Here is a 17957-nt window from a genome sequence, read left to right on the forward strand (position 1 = left end):
CATCAAGGTGTGCTTCAGTTACAGAGTGCAGGTTCTCACATGGTGACTGTGGCCCCACTGGGGTCCCCACTCAGCTGTGCATGTTTGGGGGTGAAGACAGATTTCTGGAGTAGCGGAGGAAGTTTATTTGAGGGCATATTAGAAATCTGGGATCTTTATTTGTCCCCTTCCAAGGTTCCCCACAGCAGCACCAGCTCAAAGCCACTACTCAAGCATGAAGAAAGGAGCCTGAGGAGCAGATCCATCCATTCCAACTCACACCTAGGTGCCCCTCGCGCAAGTGTTTCACACAGCTCTGCTGATGGTTAGTTGCATGCCAGCCCTGCTTTGTTTCAGTCTCCCCTGTTTTCATACACTGCTAGTATTTCCACCAGCCTCTTAGTTATTGCTAGGCTGCTCACAAAATGTGCACGGCATTGCAGACTTCCCATGGTTATGCCAGGGCCGTCTGGAAAGAGGGTAGACAGAAGGCTTTGTCAAGTCCATCTCCACACCAGCCAGCTATCACCAAAGGAGAACTGGGGTGGAGGAGGGGGTGTTTTCAGAGGGGATCGAGGCTCCCTTGAAGGAGCACAGCACAGATTGTGCATACATTTCCGTCAACACCACATGGGCCGGGTCACTAACTAACTTGTATCTGACTAATCAAAAGTCTCTAGACACCGACTCATTCAGGAACAAATCTAATGAAATGACGGAGCACCATAGAGTGTCTTAGGCTCCCATGTGGTGGAACAGTTCTGGCTGCTCCCAAGAGCAGAGGAAGCTAGATGGAAGCAGGCTCCCTTGCAAGGAGGAAGTGCTGGCTACAGCTAGAAGAAGGGAAGCCAGGAGAAGTGGAGACACCTGCAGTGGGTCAGTTCTGGGTCCTAGCATGAAGAACAAGGGCTGGAATGAGGGAGACTCCCTTGTAATGAGGCTGCTTCAGATGCCAGCAGTGGGGAGGGGAACCTGGAATCAGAGTGACTCCCTGGGGTGATGAGGCAATATGGGCTCCTCCTGGAAGGAGAGGGAGAGGCCCTCTGGAATCAGAGAGCTCTCCCAGATAATGGGGCATTTCCCAGCCAGTGGTATGCTAGGTAGAGACTGTCCAGAGGAGTTCTTTTCTAAATCACTAGTTCAGTGTGTGCTACAAAAGAGCCCAGCTCCGGCAGATTTGCAACACAGCCCCCACCCTCTGGTCTAGCCCTGCACCCAAAGCCAGCCCCATCCCTGCTCCCCCCCCACTCCAGACAGACATCTGTACCTGCCGTGAAGATCTGGGCCGCTACTGCCAAGAAGGCGTCAGTCACCACGGTCTCAGAGTGCAGTGAGATGTTCAGCTGGCGGGCAATATTCCGGTAAACATTTGGTCGGATGTATTCCAGCTCGTCCCCTGGAAACAAGGGCTTGGAGTCAGCAGGTGGCCAGCACAGACACTGCGTTTCACTCGTCCCCTTGAGAGAGATGATGTCAACCCAGCCACCATGCCTCTGGAGAGGATATTCCTCCCCCTCAGCCCCCATTTTGCAGATGGGAACACTGAGTCAGGGAACAGGGGTGAAAGAGGAAATCCATCCCCACACTGGTGCTGAGGCCAGGCCAGGGACCAAGGGGCGGCTGGTTGCATGCACACACATTTCTGGGGCCGCTTGGCCATTGGCACTGGTAGCTCCTGTGAGCGTATTGCCACAGCCAGCCCCACCTCCTCCTGACCGCCACAAGCCTCCGCTGCCTCCTGCGCAGCAAAGGCTCCTGTGGGGTAGCACAATCAGAGGTGCCAGTGCTGCATGTGGCAGAGAGCCCCCCGCCCCATGCTACTGGCATTCATGGGGTAGGGGCCTACATCAGCTTCCCAGTTCCTTTGCAGAATTGCTGCCCAAGTGGTGTTCTCAAGGCTGCAGAAGGAGTCAGTGTTGGGGTGGGATTTGAACTCAGGAACTCTATCCTAATCCTCTGTTAAGCCACTGGACCCCATCCGCCTTTTCTCTTGCCTGGCAGCACAAGTGCTGACTACAGTGACTATGGTTTCTTCTCGCGGCAGGAGAAAGATCAACAGAAGCAAAAATAACTTGATTTTTTTATACTAGAGGTGCAGGTGCCTCCCTTTATTTTAGCTCTTCTGGGGCACACCCTTTTCTACACAATAAGAAAAGCCTTGGGAGGAAAGGGCCTTACTAGCCCTGGAAGCTGATGAAAGCTGAGAACGGGCCTGAGGCTGTGAAACATTCAAAAGGCAGAGTGAAGAGTGTCAGCTCAACTATTTTACATTAACATGGGCACAGAGGAAGATCTGGAGACCTGTGTGTTCTTCAGAGGGCTACATGGTTTGCCATCTGCATGGCTGACTCTTAAACTTCAGAACACACTCAGGCCTCCAGGTAGTTCTCCAAGATGGGAGCCCAAGGCATGTATCGGCATGAAGACCACCAAGAGAAAATGAAGTCCTGTCTCCACTACAAATGTCAATGAACTGTGTTGTAGGACCCTTGCAGAACATAAATGGTCCCCAAGCTGGTTTCTGTCATGTCCACACTGCAAGTGAAGGGCTGACTATAGCACAGGGAGGTATATCTGTTCTGCCTTTAATCTAGCTAGCCTGGGTAACAATAGCAGTGCAGATGTGGTGGCACAAGCTTCAGCATGGGCTTAACAACCAGTGTACAAGTCCACTGGGGACCATATGTACTCTGGTTTCTAGCCCATGCTGCCATGTCTTCACTGCTACTGATACCTGTGCTAGGGCTAACTCAGGTGTGCCCACCCATGCTACAGTCACATCTTCACTCGCAGCGTGGACATACCTTGGTAGTCTAGGTGGGAGTTACTCAACTTCCAGCATTGTGCAAAAAACTTTTGGGGTGGGTTGTCTATGCATGGCATTGGACAAACACTTAAAACATGTTCAGGTCACATTTACACCGCAAGGCAGAACCACGTCTCAACTGTCTGGGGGACAATGGTGGTGTGACCAGATCCTCCTGCACATCTGGTTCTGTAGCATAGATGGGATCGAAAAGGCAGGATTTTCTCTGACCAAATGAAGGACTCTGGAAGCGTCATTATTAGCTACTAAACATTACCCAATTTATACAACCTCTGACATTAGTTTTTAAATATTTAAGCAGGCAACCTTTACAGTATTCCATAAAGTGTTTCGACACTTCTGAGGTTCAATTGTTCCATGCAATCTGATTAACAAAGGAAACCCTGCAATGCATGCCTGAGGCTGATAAGAGGGAATGTTGCATATGATATGGGAGAACTGTTCCTCTGTCTCAGGGTTACACAGCCTTAACCTCTGAACATGAGGAACAAAGGGATAGCCTCACCCTGTGCTAGCTGAAATATCTGCATGATGGAGGAGGGGAATAGGATAAGCACTTGGCAGAGCACTATTATTCCTCACTATTGGTTTTATTACTGGAGGGCCTAAAGGTAGTGTCCACGGTGCTAGGTGCTGTACATGCACATAGCAAGAGTCCCACTCTTGAGGAGCTAAATAAATAAACAAGGAAAACAAAGGTACAGAGAGGGGAACGATTCCCCCAAGGTCACACATCAAGTCAGGGGCAGAGTTGGGGACATTATCCTGGTCGTCTTATTCCCAAGCCTGCTCCTACCCACGAGGTCACGCTGCTTCTGAAAGCAAGGGAGCCTTCTCTCTCCATGCTCAGCTGGAGTGTTGTGATCTCAGCGATCAGCTTGTCAGCATTTCTCCCCGCACAGTTGTGAAAGAGCATGGAGAGCAGCGATGGCAGCTTAGTCACATAGACCTAGAGGGGCCCCTTCTGAGGCCTTGGCTCTATTAAGTGTGGGACCAGTTCAACGAAAGCTATTTTAAACTAGTGCCAGGCAGTATGGACACTCATCATCTGATTTAAATGTGGTTTATATCACTTACTGAAGTAAGCAAAACCAATATAAACCAGGTTTAAATCAGATGATGAGTGTCCACACTGTTTTAACCAAATCACCACTTGCACCTGTTTAACTAAACTGCCGTAACTTTGAATGACCTTGGCATGCCTAAGCTTTGTCTATATTTAATCTCCGCTGCCATTCTTATTGAATAAATATAGATCCTATCCCTGTTCTAGATTTCCTAGGACCAGTGCCCAGTGTAATGGAACTAGACCAAGAATGCCATGAAGTTCCCCTAGGTCACTGAACTGCTACCAGATGGATTGTGCTTCCAACCTCTCCTGCTTTGCGCCTGTTCTCTGAGATTCTCAAAGTGCTTTATGGCATGGCCTAGATAAGCCTTACTACAGTCCTACAAGGTAGGTATTATAGCCTTTTCACAGGTGGGTAAACTGAGGCAGGGAGGATAAATGACTGACAGTCACAGAGGAAGCCAGTGGCAAAGCTGGGTAAAGGACACAGAAGTCCCATCTCAGTTCCTCTACTCTAACTTCTGAGTGGGGGTGGATTTGAATTGGTAACTAAGAGATGAAAGATTTCATATCTCCTATTACCAACTGCTGGGGCATATTTCACCTGAACTGCAAAGCCCATGCTAGCGTTAGGCCAGGTCAACACAGCTAAATTTTGTCAGCATAGCTACATCAGTTGGGGTGTGGGGAAAAAAAAAAAACACCCTAGCTGACGTATCTATGGTGACAAAACCCCCCATGTAGATGCAGCTGTGCGGAGAAAAGAGTGCTTCTTTCATCTTAGATGATGTTGTTGGGGGAGGTGGTGTTATGTTGGCAGAGCTCCTTCTGGTGGCATAGGCCTGTTCCGGCTTAGCTATGCCAACATAGGCTCTGTAGTGTAGACCTGGCCGTAGAGAATGAGCATACACCACTAATGTCACATGCCAGCAGGATGAAGAGGTGTCCAAACATTTCCCAGGTGCATGGAGCCCTTGGGAGGTGTCAAGCCAACTTCAGCAATCCTTTCCCTGGCAATGCAGTCAACAGCTGCCCCAAGGACACTCAACCCCATTGTGGAGCAGAGGAGAGACTATGGCTGTGTTATCTGCCCACCTTGTACTTAAGAGTGCTAATGGTGGAGATGGGGACGTATCTGCCTCTGCCTGCCCTCACCCAAAATACAGATCCCAGGACCCACAAAGCACTCTCTCTAGGGCCCAGTGAAGGACTGTGTGCTGTGGAGAGGCTGACCCCAATCTGCCACAAGGTAAGGTCAGATCCACATATGGAAGGACCCTCTGTCTGTGGATCTAGGAGTCTGACTGGGCTCTGAGTTACAAAACTGGTGCTGGGAATTGAGGACCTAAAGTTCCTTTTCTGTTGCTGAAGTACTACATCCCCCCTCATCCCAGGCTGGAGGCAATTCCCAACAAATAAGGGCTTGTCTATGTGGGGAAACTGACCAGAATAGCTTATCCAGAATAGCTTCCGGTGTAGACACTCTTATTCTGGAATAAAAGTTATTATAGAATTCTGTATTCTGGAATAGACTATCCACTTGAGCAGCTGTTCTGGTCAATTGCCCCTGGGTCTGAAGTAAACATGATCCAGCAGCCTTGAGGAGAAAACTGTGAGAAAGTAGATGGGCACATCTACACAGCACTGAATGCTGAGGGAAGCCACAACAGATGGCAGCAGGGGAACCAGTAGGACAGAGAACTTTAAGGGCCTGTGCTGGTCCCCAAAATCTTCCCTTTGCCAAGGAAGAACAGACACAACAACCAATGGTTGGCCAGCAAAACATAGGGGATTTACAGTGCATGGCTAGCTCAAAGCACTGCACTGATTCCAGTTAAGCTCAGGAAGGCCAGTTTTTCAGCTGGTGTCAACGGATGCAATGCTATTGACATCAATGGCACCAGAGTGGTTTACAGCAGCTGGGGACCTTGCCCCCAAGGGCAGCAGAGGCTTCACTGACAGGCGGACATGCAGCTGGCTGGTGGCGAGGCTGATACAGCGATGGTGGTTGTTCCAGACATAGGTGGATGGTTGGTTTGTAGGAATTTTTTTTATAATAAAGCTGAACACTTATTTTTAATGTTTGTCACCAGTTAGTCCTATTAGCAGCCACAGTGTCTCACTGCTCAGTGCCACTATTCCTCAGCTGTGAGCTCTGTAAGAGCATCCATACAGAATTCCCTTTACCCACTGTGTGTCCAGGCCTACTCGCTGGCTTATCATGCTCACTTGCCGGCTCACCTTACCATCCATATGCATAAGCACAAGCACTAGGAATGCTCTGTTCCTTCACATATACTGAGTGCTCCCAGCAACTGTCACTGGGCGAGAACTGGTTTAGCTGGCTGTACCAGTTGATGCAGAAGTTTGGGGCTCAGGTTCCTGGCATGTGCCTGGGAAACAACAGTGGTTTAACACCTTTTGCTGCAGTTGGCTATTTACAACAGGAAAAGGGAAGGAAGAGCTAAAGGCCATGTGGGCAGCAATGTTTCTGAACAAGTGATCAGGAAATGACTGTATAGCTCAATATGAAGAATGATTTTCCCCTTGTGTCCCTTATATGTGGTTCCATTCCAATCAAGTTTGCTTAGAGAAGCCAAGTTCTTAGGACTATCAGCCAAATCCTTCCATCTGAACATAAGCACAGTAACAGAGTCAGGACAGTCGTCAAGGAGACGCCTTCAAATTCACTCTGCCATCTGCTCGCCCTCCAAAACACTTCTGCCACCCACATTTGACCCCACCTGCGCAGATGGAGAAAGAGAGAAGACCAAAAAGGTGAAAGGGAATGGAAGGAAAAGGAAAGAAAAGACAGATGGCAAAAGAGAGGAAAAACCAAAACAGGAGAGAAGAATATGTCTGGGGAAGAGAGGAACTTAGAGGAAAATAAATAAATGAAACAATAGAAAAGGATGAAAAATTCATCTGAGGGGAAAACCGCAGCCTGTAAAACAAAGACCAAAGAAAAGTCACCAAGATATAGAAAGGGAAAGGAGAAGTCGGAAAGGAAAAGAGGGAGAGATACTGGACTAAATTCCCAACACATGTATGTCAGCGAAGCACACTGCAAGCAGACTGACAGTGAAGTCTATGGAAGTAGACCAGCAGAGGGTCAGGTCCACAGGATTTATTTTATAGGAAGTTTGCTTCAGGCAGCATTTTGAATCCCTGGTTTATTGGTAATGTTCTGGCAAAAAGTGATCTGAAGATCATTTGGACAAGGAGGGCGACTAGGTACTAAAATACTCTTCACAACCACAGTGACAGGAGGAGACTAGGAGAGAACTGGCTGACTTTAAGACAAAGGCTAAATCTTAATAGGATGGGCAAAAAGTCATGCAGCATGGCCAGCTGTCGGTACCCCAGTATGCCTGTGAGGTGCATCTAGTACAAGCTGATATAGGGCAGGATGCCACTGGTTGGCCCAATGAACCATGCTCCCCTTCTTATCACTCCTCTCCACAGGAGAACATGCTGGCAATTATGCCATGTCTACATTTACCAGAGGCCAACACTGCTGTGATCAATGCAGCGGGGGTCGATTTAGTGGGTCGGGTGAAGACCCGCTAAATCGATGGCAGAGCGCTCTCCAGTCGACTCCGGTATTCCACTGGATTGAGAAAAGTAAAGGAAGTAGGGTTGCCAAAGTTCTGCTCACACTAAACTGAACACCGTTGCCCCGCCCCTGTCCCACCCCTCCTCCGAGGCCCCCACTGCCCTGCCCCTCCTCTGAGGCCCCGCCCCCACTCACTCCATCCCTCCTCCCTTTGTCGCTTGCTCTCTCCACCCTCACTCACTCGCTCATTTTCACTGGGCTGGAGCAGGGGGTTGGGATGCGGGAGGGTGTGAGGGCTGCGGCTAGGGGTGCCGGCTCCAGGGTGGGGCTGGGGATGAGAGGTTTGGGGTGCAGGAGGGGGCTCCAGGCTGGGGCAGGGGGTTGGGGCGTGGGAAGGGGTTCTGTCTCCAGCTAAGGGTATAGGCTATGGGATGGGGCTGGGGACGACGGGTTTGGGGTGCAAGAGGGTGCTCTGAGCTGGGATCGAGGGGTTAGGAGAGCGGGAAGAGGATCAGGGCTGGCACAGGGGGTTGGGGCATGGAAGGGGGTCAGGAGTGCAGGCTCCGGGTGGCACTTACCTCAGACAGCTCCCTGAAGCAGCGGCATGTCCCCTCTCCGGCTCCTAGGCGGAGGCGCGGCCAAGTGGCTCTGCGCGCTGCCCTGTCGGAAGGTGCCGCCCCCGCAGCTCCCATTGGCCACAGTTCCCGGCCAATGGGAGCTGCAGAGCTGGCGGTTGGGGCGGGAACAGTGTGTGGAGCCCCCTGGCTGCCGACTGGACTTTTAACAGCCCCGTCAGTGGTGCTGACCGGAGCCACCTGGGTCCCTTTTCGACTGGGCATTCCACTTGAAAACTGGACACCTGGCAACCCTAAAGGGAAGTCGATGGGACAGCGTCTCCCATCGACGCAGCGCGGTGTAGATAGGGTTGCCAGCTATGTTCCCTGTAAGCTGCACAGTCACGTGGCCAAGCAGCAGCCTATTAAGCGCAGCACAGGCACTCAGGGAACCCGCCCAGCCAGAACCTGCTGCAGCTGGCGGAGGGGCGCCCCTTCCCCGGCCCCAACCTAGCCCAGCCCCCAACCTGCTGTGTCCGGGGGTGGGTGCCCCTCCCCCAACCCGGACCCAACCCTGCCGCAGCCAGGCGTCCTTCCCCTGCCTCCACCTCAGCTCTGGACCTGCCGCGGCCGGGGGAGAGGCACCTATCCTGTGGCCCCAGCCCTGGAGCTGCTGCAGGGAGAGAGAGCTGGGAGGGGAGGAGGAGGGAGTCCGCTCTCCCCACCGTAGTCCCAGGGCAGCCTGCACCCCAAACCCCTCATCCCTGGCCCCACCCAAGAGCCTGCACTCCCAACCAGAGCCCTCACCTCCCTGCACCCCAACCCTCTGCCCCAGCCCTGATCCCCCTCCCGCACTCAGAACCCCTCAGCCCCACCCCCCATCACATTAATTTTGTTATGTGCATCAGTATGAAGGTGATGTGTTATCACCATATTGGTGCACATAACAAAATTCATTCTGCACATGTATGGGAAAAAGTAGAGGGAACGCTGGTTGCCAGGCATCTGGTCGAAAAGGGACCCTGGTGACTGGGCCATTAAAAGTCCAGAAGGTGGCACAGTCGGGCTAAGGCAGGCTCCCTGCCTGCCCTGGCTCTGCGCAGCTCCCCAGAAGCAGCCGGCATGTCCCTGTGGCCCCTAGGCACAGGAGTGATCAGGGAAGTTCCACGCACTGCCCTCACCCCAGCACCGGCTCCGCAGCTCCCATTGGCCGGGAACCATGACCAACAGGAGCTGCGGGGGTGGCGCGCAGAGCCGTCTGGCCATGCCTCCGGCCAAGGGGCAGGATATGGCAGCCGCTTCCAGGAGTGGCACGGAGCCAGGGCAGGCAGGGAGTCCTGACCAGGAGCTGCCTGAGGTAAGCACCACCCAGCCAGAGCCCACACCCTGAACACCCTGCCTGAGGTCAGAACCCCCTCCCATACCCTAACTCCCTCCCAGAGCCCGCACCCCCTTCTGCACCCCAACACCCTACCACAGCCCTGAGCCCCCTCCTGCACCTCCTCTGACACTCCAACTCCTGCCTCAGCCCTGAGCCCCCTCCCGCACTCCAAACCCCTTGGCCCCAGGCCGGAGCCCTCTACTGCACCCGAAACTGCTCATCCCTAGCCCCACCCCAGAGCCCACACCCCCATCCGAAGCCTGCAGCCCCTCCCGCACCTCAACACCCTGCCCCAGCCCTGAGCCCACTCTCGCATTCCAAACACCTTGGTTCCAGCCTGGAGCCCCCTCTTGCACCCCAAGCCTCTCATCCCCAGCCCCACCCCAGAGTCTGCACCCCCAGCTGGAGCCCTCCCACACCCCTGCCCCAGCCCAGTGAAAGTGAGTGAGGGTGGGGGAGAGCGAGCGACAGAGGGAGGAGGGCTGGAGTGAGTGGAGGGCAGGGCCTCAGAGGAGGGGCAGGGCAGGGGAGAGGCCTTGGGGAAGGGGTGGGACGGGGCAAGGGTGTTTGGATTTGTGCAATTAGAAAGTTGGCAATCCTAGGTGTAGACACCGCGGTAAGTCGACGTAAGTTACGTCGACTCCAGTTACGTTATCCATGTAGCTGGAGTAGTGTAACTTAGGTCGACTTACCTGCCTAGTGTAGACAAGGCCTTAGTGGTGCCATCTCGCATATGCACTTGATGCCAGCACCGCACATCTTAGCCCCAATGGCCACCCCCACCCCCACACCACGTGTTCCTACAATCCAACATCCAGATCTTGGTAACTATACATAGTAATGGTGTTCAGCTGATACAGCCTTTAGTGCTTTGCTAGCTGGATGCCATCTAACCATCCCCACCACATATTTGCCCCTTGCATCTTTTTTCTTCCTGCACAACTCCACAGGCAAAGCCAGGTTGTGCAAAGCTCCCTGGACTAATGATCTGGCCGCACCCCTCCAAGCATGGATGGCCCCAATGCCAGAAGTAATAGAGAAGACTCCTGTCCAACTGAGTGAATCAGAGAGAGACAGTCTAAGGCAGATGGCAGTGGATTAACTGTCACACTTTGTTATTGAAATGCAGCCATCACAAGGTTCTCTAATGCACACAGTCCAAGTGGAAGACGCCCAATGAAGCATCCCTACAACTCAGTCACCCCCTTCCTAGGTGAGCAATTGAAGCAGCCCAAGTTTACCGCTAGCAGAATTATACAGATAAGACTGTCACTGTAGTCCAGCATTGGGCTGTCATGGAGGCCAACTCACCCTGCTGAATGCAGAAGAGATTGTGAGCTCTGATGGGGTGCTAGTCTGGGGAAACCATGGATTGAATGAACACAGAGACAAAGGGCTTGATACTGCCCCCACTGAAGTCAAAGGCAAAACTCTTATCAAGTTTTAATCGGTGCAGGATCAAGCTTATATTTCCCCAGGGACCTACAGGAAACAGTCTCTCCAGAATCACTGGGATGAGCAAGGAGCTGCTCCTTGCTCCAGGTGGGAGATAAGAGTAGAATGAGGAGGTGCAATGGGAACCAGTCTGGATGCTCCAAGTGCAGAGAATAACACCTAATTCTTTAAGCAAATAAGGTCTTGGCTGTGTGGGACGCCCTCTTGGCACTCAGCAGTCCCTGCCTTTCACCCGTTCCTGGTCTAGTCAGAAGTGCCCCGAAGAGACCCCCTCAGGACCCCTGCCCGCAGCCACAGCATGGATGCTTACCTAGTCGCAGAAGCACGCTGGACACCTCAGCCAGTCTGCCGCCAGGCATGGGTGCACTGTGCTCTGGTTTGCTCCAGCCAATGCCAGCCCAAAGCAGCCGGGAATGTATGTAGTCTCTGCAGAGCACCTTAGCCTGGGACACCAGCTCCTTGTCGGTGGGAGACCGATCAAAAACCTCCATCACCTCCGCAGCAAAGACCGAGGAACGGCGTAGCACCTCCATCCCTGACAGCTGAATTCACCGACTCAGGGTGTGCCTATCTGAAGTCTGCCCCGAAGCCTTTGACAGGAATCTGTAGCTATTGTTTAAGGGAAATAATACACTGGGCTCATGATTCGTCACAGTTCCCAGCAAAGTTCTTGAATTAACCTTCATTAGCTTTACCTGGTGGATAAGAGCATATGGAAATCCATCAGCTCACCCAGAAAGAAAAAGGAACATAGGGCCAGATACCCTAGCAATCTAAATCATAGTGCCATGGAAGTCATTGCTGCAACACTAATCTACACTAGCTGAAGATCACGTGCATTGAATCTTACAGCGAACAGGCCAAATCTTGCAGTCCTTAGGTGCCCACTGAGGGCAGTGTGGGAGTTTTGCCTGAGTATGGACTGCAAGATTTGCACTAATAAGATATTTTCTCTTTTCCCCCTTTTAATTTCAGAACTGCTGAATCTTAATTTCAAAAAGACTAAATAGTTAGAATCTGGAAACAATTTTCAGAATGTGTAGACAAGACCAGCTTGCTTCAATTAAATAATCTAGGAAATCAAACCAGAGTCCCACATTCCAGCTACAGTACCTCAAGCAGACGCAGACACACAAGAATTCCAGCTCATCAGAATGTGGATGTTGAAGGAAGGAGGTCACCTATACACCATAAATACTGTGCTACAATAGTGTTTCAATTTTCAAATCTCCCACTAGCCCTTATCCTCAGAGACAAAAGTTCCTTGTTTAGTGCAATCCTAAATTAGTTTTTGTTCCTGTGACTTGTTTAAGAGATGCACTCTACCAGCTTTTTCTCCCAAGCCTTTCAACTGCAATTGTCTCAGCAAAGTGGAAAAGCAGAAGTGCCAGTACCTACAGTAAGGGACCTAAAATCCATTTAGAAGGACCTGAATGAAAGCTTTGGGTCTGACTTCAATGGAGCTGCAGGTGAGCAACACCCCCTAAAAAAAAAAAAAATCAGACCAAAGTTTTAGTCAGGTGGGTTTGAGACCCTCATTTTAGGAACCCATATTTGAAAGTTTTTACCATAAAGAAAACAATGCCAAATTCTTAAAAACTTCCAAGCAAAGGACATATTTACCTCTCATTTTGCATTTCCTTCCTTTCAATGATCTTTTGTCGGTTTCAGCTGCTTCTTATATTTCTTTGGAAGAACTGGTTCTTTTTAAAGATTATAATGATTCTCTGCTCCTATCCTCTGCTGGAGCTAGAGCACAACTGCTTGCTCGGTTCTTTATTCTCTCCCCATCTCTGGCAGCCTCCACATCCCGTCTGCACTCCAGTATGATCCTACCACTTGTTCTGCTGTTTTTGAGAGCTTGGGGCAGCCAGAGAAAGGAAAGCCTCTTGCTTTAGCCTTGTAAGGAAGATGAAATAACCAGGGGCGGGGTTATGCAAGCCAGCTAGCAACAATCTCCCCTCCCTTTTCTTCCTCAGTTAAGGAGGCTCTAAGCAGTTGTACTGCTAGGTTAAGAGGGACTTTTTTCAAGATGTTCCAGCCCAAACAGAACATTGCTTAAACAGGTGGCTGAGCTCCAGGGAGAGCATGCTCTGATGTACCGCTGAGAACACTACCAAGGAGAAGTATTATTCCCTGATAAGGGTGTATTCCTGTGACCGCTTTTGCAGAATCGGCAATAGTTATTTGCCCATAGACCCAAAAGTGCCAAATCATGGAACGGCAGCACCTGCAGTGGGTGACTGTGATGCTAGATTTTGAACAGGTTGTAAAGTTGAACTGTAAGCAACACAGGTGCTCAACAACACTGAGGTGAAACAGACCAGATCAGTTTTAATTCCCAAAAGGTTATTAGTAGAGCTGGTCAAGAAATTCAATGGGTTTCTTCCTCCCTCCCACTAAGCAAAACCGAATTTGCAGTGAGATTGGATGGGCTCAGGGATTGTTTGAGACACAGACTGTCCAAACCAGGTCAGAAGAGATGTATTTATCACCATCTGATGGCTGTTTGGTTGCTTTTGTGAAAGGCCTGAGGTAAGGACACCTGTAGGTTTACACTAGTGTAGCTACACTGGTGGCTGAAATGCCAGTGCAGTCAAAACCTATTCAGTTTCTTTCTACAAGGTTACCAAGGCATCTGTTTGTAAACATGCTCTCATTCTTGCAACGGCCTCCTCCTGCCTGATTCACTGAGCAATACTTCAATCCAGTGTTTGTGAAATCATCACCTATCATTATGGAAGCAATTATGATGTCACAGTCTCTGGACTGATACCACTAAGTTAATGGACTGGATGGGATAGGAGGCAGCTTGCTTCACATACAAGTATTTTGTTAATTGTCAGTGACAAGAAGACACAGTAAATGGAAGTGAATGTTTAATGGGGCTTCGTCAAAATATTCAGGTTTTCTGAACTGTTGTTTCATTCTTCAAGGGCCTGATCAAAAGCTCACACAGAATTCTTATTTATTATTTATATTGCGATAGCACCTAGCACCCAGTCATGGACCCAGGACCCCATTGTGCTGCACTGTATAAATGCAGAACAAAGAGACTGTTCCTGCCCCAAAACAACTTACACCTAAAGTAAGGGCTCCTGCAGACTTCAAAGGTCTTCATGTTTTAGAGCTTGCTCATGCCCTAAACTGCATCAGGTTTAGATCCCAAATTACTGCTATATAGAAATGTTTGTAGCTACCCACTTCAGTCATATATAGCATAGACTGCCCTTTAGAACTACAGCTGGCATGGACCCACACAGGGTAACAAATTTTCCCTGTGGGAGAAAATTGCAATGCACGCCACTTCAGTACACAGACACACACCTTTCACCATAGAAAGGGTGATGGAGGAGAAGAAAACGAAGACAGTACCACTGGATACATCCTGCAGAACTGAAATACATACAAGTCTGTGGCAAATTATCACGTTATTAGTGCTGATGCCAGGAGCCACAGAGTTACCAGTTCCGTTTATCAAAAGACCAGGTACAGCAATGGAGAATTCCCACACTTCCCCACCATTGTGCCTGCACCTTAATCTGGAGGGGCGTCCTGAGGAAGAGAGGGTATTTTTCCATCTTTATTCAGGACCCAATCCATCAAGGTGCTGAGTTCCTTCCCCAAGATGCTGTTTATCATCAGCTTCTATAATTAATATTAACAACAAGGGGGAGGGAATACAAGCCAAAATAGGGAGAGAACAGCAGGACCGGCTCTAGGCACCAGCGTTCCAAGCATGTGCTTGGGGTGGCACTTTTCAAGGGGCGGCACTTTTTTTTTTTTTTTTGCTTCGGCGGCAGCACTCCGGCCCCCCCCCCCTTTTTTTTTTTGCTTGGGGCTGCAAAAAACCTGGAGCTGGCCCTGGAGAACAGGTTAAAGAATAGTTAGATAAGTGGGATGTAGTCAAATCAGCAAGGCCTGAAGAAATTCTTCCTACTAGTTACTACTTATGAAACTAGCTGAAGCAATTTCTGAACCATGAGCAATAATCTTTGAGAATACACAGAGGATGGGTGAGGACCCAGAGGACTGGAGAAAGGCAAACATAGTACCTATCTTTAAAAAGAAGAACGAGGAGGACCTGGGGAATTATAGACTAGTCAGCCTAACTTCAATACCTGGAAAGATACTGGTACAAATGATTAAAAAAATCAATTTGTAAGCACTTGGAAGATAATAGGGTGATAAGGAATAGCCAGAATGGATTTGTCAAGAACAAGTCATGCCAAATCAACCCAATTTCCTTCTTTAAAAGGATAACTGGCTTAGTGGATGGGGGGAGGGGGAGGTAGTAGACGCGATATCTTGATTTTAGTAAGGCTTGACACCATTTCACAGATCTGAAGAAGAGCTCTGTGATGCTCAAAAGCTTGTCTCTCTACAAAAATATTACCTCACCCACCTTGTCTCTCTAATATCCTGGGACCAACATGGCTACAACATTGCACATAGTTTCACATAACATTCTCATGAGCAAATTAGGGAAATGTGGTCTAGATGAAATTAATATAAGTTGGGTGCACAGCTGGTTGCAAGACCACACTCAAAGAGTAGTTATTGATGGTTTGCTGTCAAACTGGGAGGGCGTATCTAGTAGGGTCCCACAGGGTCTGTCCTGGATCCAGTACTATAAAGTATTTTCATTAATGACTTGGATAATGGAGTGTCATCTGCAAAGTTTATAAGTACACCAAGCTGGGAGGGGTTGGAAGCACTTTGGACAGTATTAGAATTTAGGACGACCTTGACAAGTTAGAGAATTGGTCTGAAGTAAATTAGATGAAATTGAATAGAGACAAGTACTAAGTACTTCACCGGGGAAGGAAAAAAAATCAAATGCCCAATTACAAAATGGGGGTAGTAAAAGATTTGGGGGTTATAGTGGATCACAAATTGAATATGAGTCAACAAAATGTGATGCAGTTGGAAAGGCCAATGTCATTCTGAGGTGTATTGTCAGGATTGTCATGTGTAAGAGATGGGAGGTGACTCTCCTGCTCTATTTGGCACTAGTGAGACCTCAGCTGGAATACAGTGTCCAATTCTGGGCACCACATTTTAGGAGAGATGTGGATAAATTGGAGAGAGTCCAGAGGCGAGCAACAAACAATGATCAAAGGTTTAGAAAACCCGACTTTGCCCAGTTTTTTTTAAACTTTTCCTCATAGAATCACAGAAGTGTAGGACTGGAAGGGACCTCGATAGGTCATGTAGTCCAGGCCATTGCGCTGAGGTAGGACTAAGTATTATCTAGACCAGGGGTTCCCAAACTTGATTCACGGCTTGTTCAGGGTAAGCCCCTGGCGGGCCACGAGACACTTTGTTTAGCTGAGTATCCGCAGGTACAGCCACTTGCAGCTCCCAGTGGCCACGGTTCGCCATTCCTGGCCAATGGTAGCTGCGGGAAGGGATGGCCTGGTCTGCGCCACTTCCTGCAGCTCCCATTGGCCAGGAACGACGAATCACAGCCACTAGGAGCTATGAACAGCCCTACTTGCGGACGCTCAGGTAAACAAAGTGTCTCGTGGCCCGCCAGGGGCTTACACTGAACAAGCCGTGAACCAAGTTTGGGAACCCCTGATCTAGACCATCCCTGACAGTGGTTTGTCTAACCTGTTCTTAAAACACATCCAGTGATGGAGATTCCACAGACTCACTAGGTAACTTGGTTTAGTGCTTGACTACCCTTACCATTAGGAAGTTTTTCCTAATGTCAAACCTAAATCTCTCTTGCTGCAATTTAAGCCCATTGCTTCTTGTCCTATCCTCAATGACTAAGGAAAACAATGTATCACCCTCCTCTTTATAACAACCTTGAACGTTCTTGAAGACTTATGTCTTCTCCCCTCAGTCTTCTCTTCTCCAGTCTTTCCTTGTAGGTCAGGTTTTCGAAGTCATTTTTGCTGCTCTTCTTTGGACTGTCTCCAATTTGTCCACATCTTTCCTGAAGTGTGGTACCCAGAACTGGACGTAATACTCCAAGTGAGGCTTTATCAGTGCTGATTAGAGTAGAAGAATTACTTCTCATGTCTTGCTAACAACACTCCTGCTAATAGATCCCAGAATGAGGTACACTCTTTTTTGCAACACTATTATATTGTGGACTCATATAGTTTGTGATCCACTATAACCCCAGATCCTTTTCTGCAGTGCTCCCTCCTAGGCAGTCATTTTCCATTTTGTATTTGTGCAATTGATTATTTCTTCCTGAGTGTAGTACTTTGCATTTGTCCTTATTGCATTTCTGCCTATTTATTTCAGACATTTTTCCAGTATGTAAAGAGCATTTTGAATTCTAATACACCTCTACCTCGATATAACGCTGTCCTTGGGAGCCAAAAAATCTTACCGCGTTATAGGTGAAAAACCGCCTTATATAGAACTTGCTTTGATCCACCGGAGTGCGCAGCCCCGCCTCCCCAGAGCGCTGCTTTACCGCGTTATATCCAAATTCGTGTTATATCGGGTGGCATTATATCAGGGTAGAGGTGTACTAACCTCCAGAGCACTTGCAACCCCTCCTAGCTCGGTATTATCCACAAATAAGTGTATTCTCTATGCCATGATCTAAATGAGTAGTTCTCAAACTGGGGGGTCATGACCCCCTCAAGGGGTCATGAGGTTATAACATGCGGGGGTCGCGAGCTGTCAGCCTCCACCCCCAAGCCCCGCTTTGTCTGCAGCATTTATAATAGTGTTAAATATTTAAAAAGTGTTTTTAATTTATAAGGGGGGTCACACTCAGAGGCTTGCTGTGTGAAAGGGGTCACTGTGGCAGGGCAATGACTCACCGGCGTGGCACCTCCCACTGGTCATCCTGGGAATTAGCTCTTCCAGCGCTGAGCGCCCTCTTCAGGCCAGTGTCTTGCCTGCCACTGGCCCCATGTTCCTCCCAGACCCTGGTTCCCCTCTCTGTCAGGGTTCTGCCCTGGCAGTAACCCACATTCTGGGTCTCCCCTCCCAGGGGAACCCACAACCCTCTATCCCCACCTTGCCTCAGTGGCTACTGCCAGTCATCATCTAGCCCCTGCTCACTGGGGCAGACTGCAGTCTATAACCACTCATCATCAGCAAGGGGGGTTGGACCAGCTGCCTCTGCCTTTTCCTGGGCTGTCCCTCTGCTGCCCCAGTAC

At 49.6% G+C, this 17957-nt stretch overlaps 1 protein-coding gene across 5 annotated transcripts in view; it reads right to left on the reverse strand.

Moving 5' to 3' along the window:
* BOK (BCL2 family apoptosis regulator BOK) overlaps positions 1–12667 on the reverse strand; it is a 38787-nt gene extending 26120 nt beyond the window's left edge. For 2 of the 5 annotated variants that reach the window (XR_010590396.1, XM_005295767.4), the window contains exons 1-3: positions 12445–12667; positions 11132–11430; positions 1247–1375 (exon numbers count right to left, since the gene is read on the reverse strand). Coding sequence is in view for 4 of the 5 variants with exons in the window: in XM_005295767.4 (XP_005295824.1) it covers positions 1247–1375; positions 11132–11354 (352 nt within the window). In the remaining variant the exon portion in view is untranslated. Of the gene's footprint in view, positions 1–1246; positions 1376–11131; positions 11487–11934; positions 12010–12444 lie in introns of those variants that run through there. The other 3 variants (XM_024111828.3, XM_065557142.1, XM_042853393.2) reach the window with 3 other exon arrangements.
* Positions 12668–17957: the final 5290 nt, after the last annotated feature.

Source organism: Chrysemys picta, chromosome 9 (genome assembly GCF_011386835.1).
Source record: "Chrysemys picta bellii isolate R12L10 chromosome 9, ASM1138683v2, whole genome shotgun sequence".
Taxonomy (NCBI): Eukaryota; Metazoa; Chordata; order Testudines; family Emydidae; genus Chrysemys; species Chrysemys picta.